Source organism: Rhineura floridana, chromosome 1, assembly GCF_030035675.1.
Source record: "Rhineura floridana isolate rRhiFlo1 chromosome 1, rRhiFlo1.hap2, whole genome shotgun sequence".
Lineage (NCBI taxonomy): Eukaryota > Metazoa > Chordata > Lepidosauria > Squamata > Rhineuridae > Rhineura > Rhineura floridana.
The window spans coordinates 18,201,412-18,217,697 of record NC_084480.1 but is presented as its reverse complement, the minus strand read 5'-3'; the positions used below and the strand labels follow the sequence as shown (position 1 = coordinate 18,217,697).

General features: G+C 39.0%; 1 protein-coding gene across 4 annotated transcripts in view; it reads right to left on the bottom strand.

Moving 5' to 3' along the window:
- Positions 1–16,286, bottom strand: part of DCC (DCC netrin 1 receptor) — an 882,319-nt gene that overhangs the window by 166,830 nt on the left and 699,203 nt on the right. For all 4 annotated transcript variants that reach the window (XM_061614640.1, XM_061614649.1, XM_061614658.1 and 1 more), the window contains 3 exons: positions 12,988–13,166; positions 7,102–7,240; positions 2,813–2,920 (listed from right to left, as the gene is read on the bottom strand). In XM_061614640.1, the coding sequence (XP_061470624.1) occupies positions 2,813–2,920; positions 7,102–7,240; positions 12,988–13,166 (426 nt within the window). The remainder of the gene's footprint in view (positions 1–2,812; positions 2,921–7,101; positions 7,241–12,987; positions 13,167–16,286) is intronic.

Below are 16,286 nucleotides of genomic sequence, written 5' to 3'. Positions count from 1 at the left end.
AAAGATATCTTTTTTTTTTTACAATAATTTTTTATTCAAATTTTCATAAAACATACAAAACAAAATCATAAAACATTCAAAGACAAAAAACAAAACAAAACAAAAATGATTAAACAAAAAAATAAAATGTTGACTTCCCATTTGTCGCAGATCAAATCAGTTGTAGGTCTACAATATATAACAATCCTGTCTCTTAAATTATATTATAAAATCACTTTCCTCCAGTAGTTATCTTAATTAATCATCAAATCTCATAAACATTACTTTATTCTTTCCACAAAAAGTCAAAGAGAGGTTTCAATTCTTTAAGAAATATATCTATCAATTTTTCTCCAAATAAACATGTCGATTAATCCATCTCATTAATAATAATAATAATCTTATTGTCATAACCATAGTCCAAATAAACATATCGATTAATCCATCTCATCAAAATCTGTTAGGTCCAATAATTTCAATAGCCATTATTCCATTATCCCTATTAATTCCATCTTCCATCTTCAATAGTCCTGTTAAGTCCAGTAATTTCAGTGTCCAATCTTCCATTATCAGTATTCCATAATAATCTTGCTGTCATAGCCATAGTCATATAATAAGAGTCTGATGGGAATTTCCTCTATCCCAAATATTTTCTTGCCATCAATTCTGAATAAGTTGCTGAAATATTGTTGTAAAGTCATATCTGTGTTCTTCTTTTTTACAAAATGCACTGGCTCATCTCTTGAGAGTTTTTCCATTGTCACATGGCTGCTGTTAATTCCATAGATTTTCTCTATATCAAGCTCCATCACGTCATTCCAGTCCAGAAGATTATCCAAGCCATTGATAACTTTATCTCTAATATCTTCATTAATTTCTTCAGAGATAACGTTAAATTCCAAACAGTAGATTTTATTTCTAATATCCATAAACTCCAGATCTTTTTCCAATTCCACATTTGTTCCAATCTCCAGGGCTTGTATCTTCCCTTTATTTTTTCTTTTCTCATCTCTGATCTCATTCTCCTCTCTCACAGGATCCCCTATTTCTTTAAGCTCCTGCGTCATTTTGCTCAGTTCAATTTTCAGCTCCTTACTGCCCTGTCGCAGGGTTTGTTTCGTTATCTCAATCTCATCCATTATTTTCTGAAACATAATTACTTCCAGATTCTCAGCCACTTTCTTGATTGCCATTTTTTAAAACCACGAAAACAAAACAAAACAAAAATAAAGAAGAACCACTTCTTATTTCAGCAACAATTGGGTTAATATCCCAGGCTTGATGACATCACAGTATAAACAGAGCAGCCTGCCTTATCTCTCTATGTTCAAGAATACAAAACAAATTTAGTTCCCAGCATCAAAACAGTTAGCGGCGGCGTGAAGAAGCAGATTCGTCAAAATAAAATAGACCAAAAAGAGAATAGTCCCAGACAATATAATGTTCCTCGGAATAGAAATCCCTCTTCTGTGTATATCTTTAGAATGCACTTCCAGGACAGCTTTTTGCAATAGAAACAGAGATAAGCTGTTAATTTCGTGAATAACAGAGAAGAGTTATAGCTCACCCAGAAGCTCTTTAAAGCTGATTAAATTGACAAATCTCTTTTTGCTGCAACAATTTAAACCAAGTAAAAAAAAAATAGAAAGAAGGGTGCTTGCCTGTTAGTCTGTTTTCTCTTTGAAGAAAAGATAAACGTATCGCATTAAACAGATAGAGCTTGTTCGGAAGTCCGTCCGGCATTGCTGGCTGGACCTTTTCTCATAAATTAATGAAAACCAGTCCTCCCAACAAAAACAGGCTTTTGAGGTTGATCTCTATGTTTCTCCCTGCCTGGGAGAAATTTCATCAGTCAAAAAAAAAATGTTCTGACTGATTTATATCTGAATAAGCTTCTTTTGAGGCGGGAGCCTGTCTCAAAAGCAGGCACAAGCAAAGTCACCCTTCCCGGAAGTCTAGAGATAAAGATATCAACGACTCGAAAAAATTCCTGGATTGGAAGGATTTGATGGAACTTGAAATCGAGAAAGTTTATAGAATAAATTCCAGATATGTGACAATGGAAAAACTCTCAAGAGATGTGTTAGTGCATTCTGTAAAAAAGAGGAACAGAGATACAACTTTACAACAACATTTCAGTAATACATTCAGAATTGATGGCAAGAAAATATCTGTGATGAAAGAAATCCCTATCAGACTCTTATTATATGACTATGGCAGCAAGACCAAGATTATTGGGTGTGCAAAGATGGAAGATGGAAGATGGAATCAATACCGATAATGGGAGAATGGGAGAAGAGCTATTGAAATTACTGGACTTAGTAGACCTGAAGAGATGGATTAATTGACATGTCTCTTTGGAGAAAAATTGATGGATATATGTCTCAAGGATTAGAAACTTCTCTTTGACTTTTTGTGGAAAGAATAAAATGATGTTAATGAGATTTGATACCAATTAAGATAACCAGTGGAGGAAGGTGATTGTATAATTTTATTAAGAGACAGGTTTGTTATATATTATAGACTTATAGCTAATCTATGACAAATCGGAAGTCAATAGTTTTTATTGTAATAGTTATTAATTTGTTTTGTTTTGTCTTGTTTTGTTTTTGAAAATTTGAATAAAAATTAATGATAAAAAAAAGAAACTCAGGCTAGGAAAAATAATTAGGGTAGAAACTTTTGTGGGCAGGACTAGAGGCTGGAATCTCAGAGCAATCACAGAGTGCAATGGTTCTGTTCCACATGCGTGGTGGCTCCCTCCAAAAGCACACGCCTCTCTGTGTCAAGTTGTGAAAAGGAACGAAAGACCTAGAAGGCAGCAGGACCTTACCAGTAATTTTGCCGTTGGCTTCTAATGGCGGCTGCCAGCTGACAATGACAGCCCGAGGCTTCCCTTCGCGAGTAATGACGGTCAAATCCTTGGGAGCAGAGGTTGGCGCTTAAGAGAAGGCAAAAAACACAGAGAAATGTGTCAGGTGACGTGAGAGAAGGAAGCAAAAAACAACACAGGACACAAGCTGCCAAAAGTCCTGGACATGCAGGGCCAGCCGTATCATTTAGGCAGAGTGAGGCAGCTGTTGCAGGTGGACAGTTCTGGAGGGGAAAGGCAGCAGCAGTGTCCCTGAACCCCCTAAGGGAGCTGGCTGCCCTCAACTGTGGTGGAAGACCTTGACCCATCCCCAGAGCTGAAGCAACATGCAAGTATTTTATTTATTTAACAAGATTTATATACCGCTCAATCAATTAAAAAAAACACACCCTCTAAGTTGGTTACAACGTAAGACAATACAAAATATTCATTAAATATATTCCCCAATTTGATCAAATAAAAAAATGAGTTGATATAAAATTTATTAAAAATATAAATAAAATCAGAACAGACTTAATAAAATAACATGTTAAAATGAGATATTTGGGTTGGGTGCCAAAAACCGTTCTGAGAAGACACATGCCATATATTAAGGAGCATGGAATTCCAGAGAGTAAAGTCGGCTTCAGTAAATGGAGTGTGTGTGTGTGGGGGGTTGTTTGCTGTCTTGTCCTTCACCTCAGGCAGCAAAATTCCTTGGGCCAGCCCTGTGACCAAGCTGCTTTCGAATTCCCAAAAGCAGCTCAAAATCAACAGCAATGGCTTCTCCTGAACAAGCTCCTTTGAAATGAATAACAGCTATCCAAGAGCAGGGCTCCAGGAGAATGTGGCAGTGGATTGTACCATCTGTAGATAGCTTGTATGCAGATTTTGCTGCCTGAGGTGGGGCAGCAGATGGCATCCCCTCCTCTCCCCCTCAAAATAAGTCAAGTTGGCATTGCAGTCAGGGCTAGCCTAGTAATTTTGGCACCTGAGTCAGAAGAACATCCCACAAGTGCCTCTTCTCCCTTCTTGCTATGAAAAATACAAAAATACAGGAAATGCCTGATTTGACTATGGTGATGCATGCCTTCGTAACATCCCATTTAGACTACTGTAACGCGCTCTACGTGGGGCTGCCTTTGAAGACTGTTCGGAAACTTAAACTGGTACAAAGAGCTGCAGCCAGAGTATTAACAGGGGCTGGTTACAGGGACCATACAACTCCCTTGTTACAACAGCTCCACTGGTTGCCAGTTTGTTTCCGGTCACAATTCAAAGTGCTGGTTTTGACCTTTAAAGCCCTATACGGCCCAGGTCCAGGCTATTTGTCAGACTGTATCTCCCTATACGAGCCTGCCCGGGCCCTGAGATCTTCAGGAAAGGCTCTTCTCTCAGTCCCAACACCCTCGCAAGTGCGATTGGTGGGGACGCGAGATAGGGCCTTCTCGGTGGCTGCTCCTAGGTTCTGGAACTCCCTTCCTAGGGAGGCACGAATGGCCCCCTCCTTGCCATCCTTCCGTCGGCAAGTAAAGACTTTTTTATTCCGACAGGCTTTTGGGATAGAAGATGTTTAGGATTGGGCTTTACAAGGCTTGTTTTATTGTTTTATATTATTATTCATATTATTTTAAATTGTTGTTAGATTTTTAAGTGCCTTTTATGGTTTTAAGGTTGTGCATAGTTTAATTGTATTTTAATTGTATGTTTTCTATGTTTTTAACTACATGTAGTTCTATTTTTAAGCCGCCCTGAGTTCCAGTTTGGAAAAAGGGCGGGGTAAAAATAAAGTTTCAATTCAATTCAATTCAATAATAATAAATTACATAGCTAAGAATTAGCTGCCCTTTCACAACGCCCAGTATCAAACGCCGGGGACACTTGCCTGTTTCTCCCTAACAGTAGGGCCGGCCAAGTAAGAAGGACACACTAGGCAGAATATAAAACACTGGAAACAAGTTTATAGTTAGGTCCTCTTTTTTAAACTCTGCTCTCCTTTATCTTTCTCCTTGTTTTTTCTCATACCCCTTTTCTCTCCTCCAGAGCTTCAGAAATTTAGCCCTGAGGGCTAGGCTAAAGAAAGTCTAAATGGACACATTTCTAAACTTAAACAAAAACAAGGAATGAATTGCAGTGATTTTTTTCCCTTTAGTTTACAGGGCAATTGAGGGTTGATAGGGATGGTTGCTAATTAGTAACATCTAATAAGGACTGCTGAAATTAATAATATATTGAAAATGTCTTCCTTTTTTTAAAAAAAGTGCTTCTAGAAATATTTACCCATTCATTTACAGTGTCTTCTGTAGCTTTCTCTATTGAGTTCATTTTCCCTTACCATGTCAGTATGTAATCAACATGTGACCCCAGCCTGAGATCTGCATGTACAATTGAACATTTGAAAAGGGAAACCTCCAAGAATGCATGAGTGGGGCCTCCAATTGTGCAGTGTTCCTAATGTCACCATTAGGAAAGCCCACATCCATACAGCTGTAGGCTTCCCTTTTAGATTCTGTATAGATTTAGTGTGTAGATTCCAGGGGAGAAGATGATGACAGGGCTGGCAACAATGGAACTTCCACCCCATCTATATGTTGGCTTGTATGAATGAGTAAAAGAGCAATGGTGATGTAATGTTGTCTGCTACATGATCCCTGACTGATTGAGATCTAGGACTAGTGAAAGAACAAGGAAGGAGAAAAAAGGGAGCACCAAAAGAGCCACAACTAGGGATAAACAATGTCAACAAGCAGGATAAAAAAAAAGGCATATACACAAAGTGAATATATTCACACAAAGTATTGTTTGAGAATATTCTATGCATATCCTGGCAAAATCAATACACCCACCACAAAAAAACCCACAAAGCAATACATGAAACTGTAGTATATTCAGCTCAGATCTAAATAAATGTTCATTATTTAGAAAGTTATGCATTTATAATATTTATAACCCTTCATCATAGTGATCTCAGAACAATAAAATTCAGTTTAAAAAGCAATTCCAGTATAATAAATAAACAGAGCAGCTAGAACAATAAACACAATGAACAATCATTAAGCTAACATCAGGCTGCACAGTGGCTTTCTGAGCTGACAACTAATAACCTAATAACTAATAACTAATAACCCTGAAGTACTAGTTCCCCTCTATTCAGCACTGGTTAGGCCTCATCTTGAGTACTGCATCCAGTTCTGGACAGGTTCAGAAAAGGGCAACAAGGATGATCAGGGGACTAAAAACAAAGTCCTCTGAGAAGAGACTGAAAGAACTGGGCATGTTTAGCCTTGAGAAGAGAAGACTCAATGGAGATATGATAGCACTCTTCAAGTTCTTGAATAGTTGTCACACAGAGGAGGGCCGAGATCTCTTCTTGATTGTCCCAGAATGCAGAACATTAAACAATGGGCTCAAGTTACAGGAAACCAGATTTTGACTGAACATCAGGAAAAAAACCCTTCCTAATTGTTGTTAGAGCAGTACGACAATGGAACCAATTACCTAGGGAGGTGGTGGGTTCTCCAACACTAGATCCATTGAAGAGGCTGGTAGATAGCCACCTGTCGAGTATGCTTTATGTTGGATTCCTGCATTGGGCAGGGGGTTGGACTTGATGAGCTTATAGCCCCCCGCCAACTCTACTATTCTATTATTCTAACCTGCAGCTGCCTCTGTGTGTGTGTGTGTGTGTACACTGAGGAAACTACATAAGAGAAACTCAAGACTTTGTATTCTTCATGGTTATCTTTTCTAACTGATTATGGTGTATAGCAGTGACAGAGCAGAACAGAGTAATATAATATCAAAGCACAACTTTGCATCAGGCTTGGATGCAATCAGAATCCTTGAGCCCTTTATAAATTAGTATATAACGCTGACAACAAACCGCTGTTTCTAATATCAAAAGAGGATGTCTACCCATGTTTTCATCTGATCTTGGGCTCTTTTGAAAAATGAATTGCAATGATGCCTCATCATGAGCGGGAAAGGTCTTTGAAGTTAACTGAATTTACACAGCACAGTATTGTAAATATACCATTTATTAAAGTGCAGCAACCTGGCTTGGAGCCATGCAAGAGCTGCCAGGTGAAGTGCTTGCTTTGCTTTGCTACTCACAAGAAAGGACAGGATTTCTTTTTTGTCATGCTGTTTGTAATAACATAGTGAAACGTGGCAAAAATAAAGTGCAATCTGTGTTAGCAATGGAAGCTGATGCTGGTAGCGAAAGCAATGAAAATAACCTGCCAATATTTGAAAACTTAATGGAGACATACCTGCCTCATAAGTAGTGGCGTGAGCTGTCATACTCCACGTGCTTGACCTTCGCCCTTTCGTGACCATGACAGAGAACTCATACATGGTATTTGGCTTCAGACCCGATACGGTGTGACTCAAGGCTGTTGTGTCTGCTGACTATAAAAGGGGGAAGAAACAGAAAAGAAAAGTAGAAGAACAGGTATAAAGGATAATTTGTGATGGAAAACAATGAGAATGATCTTCTTAGCATAGTTCCTTCCACGACACTTATGCAGCTCCGTTCCTTTAAATTGTTCCTCAAAACCTTCCATTCCCATGATTGATCTCCCCTCTTTCTTTATGCACCAAAACAGGGACGTGCTAGAATTCCATCCAATTCAGTTTTGATCCAAGATTTTCTATTAATTCACTTATTCTCTATCATTGCGGATCAGAATTTTCCGCAGCGATTTTCAAAAATATTTTTTTAAAAAAACCAGCCTCTAAAATATTGATATTAAGAATGATAATGTTATCAATTTTTCATTTATTCATATTTACATTTTTAAAGGAATTATGGATATTTTAAAGGAGATTTTGGGGGGCTCAAGGGAAAAAATGGATCGGTAAAAGGAATGGCTAATGGACAAAGAACAAACTTTTTCCTGGCCTGTTAGGTCAATGGAATGCTTTCAAACTGGTCCTGGCCAAAAGATCCTATCCTTAGCACCAAGTCAAATTATTTGCAACTCCATTTACTCATATTCATCTCTTCCTTTGCCTCTCCCTTCCCTTCCCTTGATTCTTTTGCATCCATCAAGCTTTGGCATTAACATTGCATACTTCCTGGGGCAGGGATTTCTTTCCCTTTCTCTCACTGGAATTCTAAACATGCTTACTAGAGAACACGGGGTCTTTAGAACATTAAAGCCTGGGCTTGTCCAAGGAAGCAGAAGGATGGGACATTCAAGATAAATGAAACAAAGTACAGACAACACAAGGGCTGTAGCTCAGTGGTAGAGCATCTGCTTTGCATACAGAAGGTCCCAGGTTGTCTTCAGCATCTCCAGGTAGAGCTGGGGGAGACTCCTGTCTGGAACCCTGGAAAGCCACTGCCAGTCAACGTAGATAATACTGAGTAAGACAGACCCAGGGTCTGAGTCAGCATAAGGCAGATTCCTAAGTTCCATTTGCTACCACAAGATGTGGTGATGGCCACCAATTTAAGATAACTTTAAAAGGGGTCTGAGAAATTCATGGGGGATAAGACTGTCAATGACTACTAGCTGTGATGGATATATACCGTCCCCAGTATCAGAGACAGTCTATCTCTGAATATCAGTTGCCAAGGAACATCTACAAGAGAGTGCTGTTGTGTTCATAGCACTTCCCATAGGCATCAGACTGACCATCGTGCACTGACAGAATGCTGGACTAGATGGGCCTTTGGTCTGATCCAGCAGATCTGTTCTTATGAAAGCAAGCCTCTGTGGAGGAATGAGACTGTTCCACTAATTTGTGTTGTGTTTGGTTGTTATAAAATGGTTGCTTTTGGTTTTAGAGGCTCTCCTGCACAGGAGGATGGATGGTTTTATTTATTTTATTTATAAAAATATTTGTATACCACTATTTCATTAAGAACATCAAAGCGGTTTACAACATGTTAAAAACAACTACCACCATCATAGAATTAAAAAAAAACATTAAAATACAATAAAAACAAAGGTCAACTGTTATGAAAAAAGCATCTTCTTAATTGCCTGCGTAAGCTTGGCAGAACAGAAAGGTTTTCAGCAGGTGTTTAAAAGGTGTTTTATGTCAATGTTAAAGAGCCTCGCCAACTTGGGGGATTATCAAAGCTGCTCCTGCAGATGATCTCAATCATCGAGCTGGGATATAAGGGTTCAGGTGGTCCCTAAGATACCCTGGACCTAGTTGTTCAGGGCTTTGTAAATTAACACAAGGACCTTGAATCTGGCTTGGTAGTGGATGGGCAGCCCTGGGGGAGGGATTTCCACCTAGGAACTTGGCAATTGTAAAGAAACAGAAACTTAATAAAAATCTGCTCTTCTTCTGGTTGATTAAAAGGTCGCGAGAGGAGAGTGAAAATACTGTCAAGCTGGTCAGTAGGGTAGTTAGTCAAAGGCTGAAACTCGAAGAGCTGCAAGAGAGTGAAAGTGATGAAACACTTTAAGAGTGCTGGAATACTGAGAGTGTTAGATCGCATGGAGAGAGCACACTATCAGAAAAGAAAAAGGAGAAAGCTACCAAGAAACTAGGAAGTTGAACTAAGGAATACAAATGAAAAAGGCTTGGTTTGGCCAGGGAAACAATGGGCTCATTTACATGGGAGCTGAACTTCGCAGTGAAGATGCAGCTTTTGCCATCACGATAGATTTGCAAGGTTCACACTTCCTACCTTCAAATCTGCTGTTTCCCTTTCACACAAGTAGGTGTTCTTCTGGAAAGGTTTAGTATTGCTGTTTCCTTGTGGCCCTGGCCCTAATTTACATGTTTACTCCCTCCGGAGTATCGATATTTCTAATGGACAAGGGGTGGTTTTTTTTGTTAGTTTCATTGTTTCTTGTCAATTGCATGCCTCTCCTGGCAGCCAGAGAGCATGGGGGTGCAATTGACATGAAACTATATGAAACTGAATAGAGGGGGGAATGAGTGAAAGGCAAAGTATGCAGTAGCTGCTGCCCTTTTTGCGGGCAGCAGAGAGAGAGAGAGAGCTGGCGATGGGGCATAAGAGAACCCGTCCACTAAAAAAACGTCTAGGCAAAGCACCTACACAGAGGAGCGCAGCAAAGCTGAGACAGTTTTTCCTTCCCTTTTCGCTTTAGAATTGGATTGGATTGAAATGGGAAAACTGTGATAGCTGCTGGTTGCCTGCAACGTCATGTGCACCATGCAAATTAAATGGGGATGCAAGCAGCACCAACCTCACAGTAAGTGAACGAGCCCCATCTAGAATAGGTATAGCTGTGTTTTTCTCTGATTATTTTCATTTGTTCTTCCGGGTAACTACTCATACTGTAAAATTAATTTTTCACTCCAGAATCATTTTCTGAAACACTGTTTAACTTTCTGTCTTACTAAAACTTAAAGTGTGCATTTGTTTTGGGGAAAAATGTCTTTTGTTATTCACCTCACACCTAAGTGCCATATCACTCTACTCAGTGTAGGGAGTGGGTTGGGCCAGTTTAATGGCTATGAAGCAGCAGGGGGTGGGATATCCACTTAGTGTCAGCAATAAAGTTAACAAGATGGTTGATGGGCTCCTTTCTGTCTCATTGTGCAAGCTACAGCCTGTGCCATCACAGTCACATTAAACACAAGGGGACTTAATTCTGAGCAAGCATGCTTACAGCATGCATGCATAGAGCACTGCACCTCTCTCCCCCCCCCTTCACCTAAGCCATCAAGCTACATGTACATAGAACTGGCAGTACTATTTACAGATGATATGTAAGTTCTCATTGGATTTTCCCCCCTGGGGTAGTGGTGGCTGGTGTTCATTAGTACTGGTAGGGCCAAAAGGAGGGGGGCCAACAGCAGGTGGAGCCCCTTCCCTTGCACAAAGCTGAGATGTCCCTCTCCAACCTCCCAGCCTGAAAAGAGGGTGGCAAACATGGGAGAGGAGGCATTTCAGTTCATCTCCACGCCGGTGCATCCCAGCTATGGCCAGGGACTAGGGATGGATAAATCTGTCAAATTTTGTTTCTCTGAGTTTCTCATTTTTCTTACATCCTGTTTGCAGAAATTTGTGGGCTTTTTTAAAAAAAATCCTCCTGAAAATTCATCAGCATTTTTGCGTGAACTTTTCCCAATGTACATATTTTTGTATATGGCTTTGACTAATGTACACATTTTTGCAAGCAATGTCCTGCATTCCCCCCCCCAAACGTTATTACCATCATCATAATCTACATAAAAGGGTATCTTTCCAATCTGACATTTTCATATTGTACATTCCAATGATCAATAAAACTATTCCATATTTCAGCAAACTCAGCATTATACAATCTTCCTTCCCTACTTGAACAAATTCAGTTAACTTATGCATAACTGCCAGTTCTATGAATTTCATCCTCCATTTCTATTCTGTTGACATTTGTTGACCCTTCAATTTTCTGGCACACAATCTTGGCATCAACCAGCAGGATACAGACTATAATACATTTTTGTATGTTATTTTCACAATATATGCATTTTATGCAAACTTTCCAAAATATATGCATTTTGTACACATTGGTTGGAGAACTACATAGCAAAAATTTGGAGACTTTCAGATTTCAAAGGATTATTGTGTTTTTGTTCGTGTGTTGGTTTGAGAAGTATGAATTAGGGTAGTTTCTCATTAAAATGCCAACAAAATTGAATATCTCCCCCATACCTTCTGGCGGGTACCAACGGAATGGAAAACCAGTGCATTAGCCTGTTCCAGCTAGGTTGCTGCGTTACATGCCCTTTAAGGGACAAACCAGGTTAAAAAAAATGTTACTAGACTATGCTGGTTTTAATTACTTTTTTTGGCATTATATTAAACCTTACTGGGGAGCTATGACATTCATTTTATTAAAATGGATTTTTTAAAAAAAAAAATCGATGGAATAATGCATATTTACTTGTCCTTTTGCAACAAGGACATTCTGAGCTACGTGAATACATATTTGATCAGGTGATCTAAAACGCCTCTTGGGTAAATATGTACTGATGCGCTTATAAAAAGTTTTGATTTTAATACCTTGTGCTTGTTTGTGGTTTGGCTTGGTTAAGTGTGTGCTTTTGCTCACTAGTTTTATGGAGGTAAATGCATTATTTATTGTGTTGATGGAAGTGTTTTAAGAACAGGTAAACAAAAGGGCCCTAATATGTATATGGGGAGTTTGGTAAGGCATTCTTTCCTCTCACCTACCTCTTGTTTATTTGTTTATTTATTTACTGAATTTATATACCGCCCCATAGCCGAAGCTCTCTGGGCGGTTTACAGTGTTTATGCTTGTATTAAGGAACCACTTGAACATTGCAAGTTTTTTTAAAAAAAAAAATCTATAAGTATGATACAAGCAGCAGAGCCAAAGGGCAGCAGCAGTACAGGAGTGATGGTCATGGAACATGATCACTTCTGCAGAATTAGAGAATTACAGAGCAACTGGGGAACGGCTGCAGCTCAGTGGTGGAATAGCTGCTTTGCCAACATGGCTTTTACCAAAAGAATCCTGGGATCTGTAGATTGTAAGGGAGGCTGAGACCTGTTAGGAAACCCCAATTCCCTGATACAGCTACAATTCCCAGAGGACCCTAGGAAGAGGGACTGATTGTTGAACCACTCTGGGAATTATAGCTCTGTGAGGGAAATGGAGGGGGGTCTATAACAACTTTCAGCGCCTTAACAAACAGAATTCCCAGCCATGACTGTTTAAAGTGGGATGTGTTATACTGTTTTAAAGGGATGGTGCAGATGTGGCTTAAGTCTTGGGGAGCACTTACCTTTTTGGGGGCTCTTGGGAATTCAGTACATCTGTGATCCCCCACCCTCAAGGAGGGAGTTGTTTTGTTTTTAATTAAAAATGAAGCTGAAATGATCTCAGATTTTTTTGGGGGGAGATCTGAGTCCATATGGATGTGAAGGTAAGTTTGAAAATAAGTAGACAATGCTTGGTGAAGTCCCAGACCCAAGCCTGTGGCCTTCCAGATGTTGTTGGGCTACAACTTCTATCATTCCTGCTGGCTGAGGCTGATGTCAGCAGGAGTCCAACAATGTCTGGAGGGTCACAGATTCTCCAGCCATGCCCAATAGTATGAAATTCCATGGTGAAATATGCATAGCCCTGCTCATGACAGAAACATCTAGGCTACTACTTGGCAAGGGTTGGATTCGGAAAGAGAAGCCTGTTTATAAATACTTCAAACCTCACCTTGTATTTAGCGCTTGTAGAGTAGCTGGTTCTCCATCGGACCGTGTAAAACCGAACTTCTGTTGTCTTTTGATTCTTGGGGACAGAGTTGTCTGCCCAGCTGACCCTCACAGCATCGTGTGTTAATGCAACAGCCTGGACACCTACTGGTGGGAGCATGGGGGTGGAGACATCTGGGACTGAGGTAGGGAAATCATCAAGCAAAGGATAAAAATCAACTTCTAATGGGTCAATGGGATCTGGGTCACAAAAGCCACCAAAAATGAGCATACCACAAATTAAAATAAAGAAATGCATAGTCAAATAAACAAACAAACAGCCAGCAGTGAGATACACATCACAATGGGTTAAGGATGGGTCAAGCAATAAGGATGATGGGAGGAGAATATAAGAAGAACAGAAAAAAGAGCCATTAATTGAAAAATACATGAGCAGCAATTAAGTTGCGCTACTGTGCTGAGAACTAACCAACATTAAAGGCATATTCATATGCACCCTATTTCTTTCTTTTCTCTCAGTGAAGTTACAGTGCTTGATATATCCTCAGAATGATTTGTATGCCTTTACAAGTAAACACAAGAATGACACATTTTTTTAAAAAAAATCCCTACAATGTACAAAACCAGAAGTTATTCAAAAGCTTTGTTTTATAAGTACAATGCACTCCAGAGCATGTGGGAGATACCTGTATTACTGTGTCTTTCTTTTAAAATATCTCAACATATTGTTGTTGGGACACTCTGCTTAACTTTTTTTTCCTTTAGAAGGCAAATTAGGATGGGGTTATTTGTTGGAATTCTTCCTGAGCCTAAACTATTTGTCCTACTTTGTTCTCATTACTGTGAGTCGTAGAATCATAGAATAGTAGAGCTGGAAGGGGCCCATGAAGTCATCAAGTCCATCCCCCTGCTCGATGCAGGAATCCAACTTAATGTTGAATTCCCGTGAGTGTTGAAAGGTGCTTCTCGGTATGGCTACTTTCAGCACTCATTGAATATATTTGCTTTTGTTTTAATGCTGTGGCCTTTTTATATATATATTTTGCCCTCACTGACTTTAGCCTCACTTGCCCTCACTGAAATTCAAGTGATTTTGTAATTATCCAAGTGATTTTGTGTACAACTTCATAATACTACATTTGATGAGATGCTATAAAGGATACTCATAAACAGAATCATATAAAATTTAAACAACATATAAAATTATAAGTGCCAACAAATGAGTCCCAGGGGACAGCGAGGGAAAAGTAGGAATAGGAAAATGGTCCTGAGAGGCAATAGCAGCCAGGGCAGAACCAGCATCAAAACAGTGGGTTGTATCTAGTGCTATGGAAGGGGCATTCTCTGCATACAAGGGCACCCCAACTCTCTGGAGCAGAGGTTAAGGGTGTATGCTGGGGGCTGCAGGGGAGAGGAAGAGAAGTTCCACTGTGTGAGCAGCAGCCTGTTCCACGAACAGAATAGCGATGTTGGATACAACCCCATATGAATGCTCAAGAAAGATAAGCAAACAATCAAATGAGTACTTTTGGGACACTCATTACCTCTGTTGGGGAAAAATATTAACAATAGGGGATATGAAGTTAATTGGGATAAAGCTTCATCTTCATTAGTTTGAGGGTGTTAAAAATGAGTCATGGTTAAAGATGGTTAATTGATTTGTTCCAAATTGTCTATATCTACTGCTTGAGGCATAAGCACTGCTTTTCCTATGTGTCACTTGAGTCTTTTGCCTTAACAGCGTGCTATGTGGCATGACAATCTCTAAGCCAGAGAAGTAGACATTATGAAGGCACAATTTGACACATGATAGCATTCCCTGGAGTACATTCTGAAGCTTTGACAATGCATTTCAGAATATAATAATTAGAAGGTGTGAATGAGTGCTATTAAATTAATATCTTAACCACAATTAAGTAGAGCCACATTGATTGCAAAGTGCAAAGCATAACATTTCGAGCATTTTCTGAATTTTGGCAGATCTGAATAACAGTTTTGAATCCCTCTCAAGTTCTTTCTGTTTTTCAGTGTATGCTTTTTTAAAATGATGATGTATGGTATATCATATGTCAGCCCAGTTCAGACGGAAACAAGAATAATGGTTCCTGCTATATGAATAATTTATGGCAAGCCATGGGCTTGTGTGGTCTCACTCCCCTCCTCTGAGATGTCAGAAGAGAAGATTGAAAGCACTGAGTTCTGTTTTTTTAACTAACCACAGTTTCCTGTGATGTCTTAACTCAGGGTTTATTAAACAATGCTTTATGATACTACAGTTTGAACCTGGTTAGATTTTTCTAACTATAGTTTTAAACAAATCACACTTACCTGAGTTTAGATGTCATGGAGCACTGTGGTTAGTTTACAACCAAATGTGTCAAAGAACGGAAGTGTTCAAGCCTGAGACAATGGTTTCCAATTACATCTGAATAGGGCTACTGAATTTTATGTTAGCAATTTCATAACCTCAGTATACAATTCTGGCTTAAGTGGATAAGGAGTCACACTTGTAGACCTAAAATCAAAGTATCAATATCTGTGAAATTTCCTAATTGAGTATTATACCATTTGCTTTGTGACTGTCTGTCTGTCCATATTTTAAAAACCATCTTTAAACATTCAGTTTGGTTTTGCAGATTTTCCAAACAATTATCAAGCAGTTCAGCAGACCTTTGAGTAAAAATAAAACATACTTCAGTACAGAATAGAACATGCTGAATTTTCATTTGTGCTTGAAATTCAAGTAAACTATACAGCACAATGTTATGCTTCTGTTGCAGAATAGTACAGAATATTACCTATTTGTTCTTATAGCTAGACTAAACATCTGAAAGGACACCCCCCCAATGAAGCAATACAAAAATTTATCGATGCAATATTGCCACTTTACATGGCTCTCATTGAAAAGTAATGTGTGTTATACATTCAAGATACGAAACACTTTGCAACTTTCTTTTACATTTTATCTCCCTTTGGATATTGAGAAATTTGAAGGCCTCTTATATGGCACACTAAGAAAAGATGATTCTGCTGTAACAATATTAACGGTTAGATTCAACCTGGATAATTTAGATTTTGAGCTATATTTTTGCCGAACAGTAAAAAACAGTAGCATCTCAACAATCTCATCCATCAGCTTCTGGAAATAGAGAACTCTAAAATCTTGGTCCATTTCCTTCCCCAGAATATTGTCATCTGCTGATGTTGACATATTAACAGCTGTCATTCAGTAATTGCATTCTGTTGCTGAAAGAAAATAGAGTATGTTTTCTTATTTTGTTTGCCGAAGCCCATTGTGTT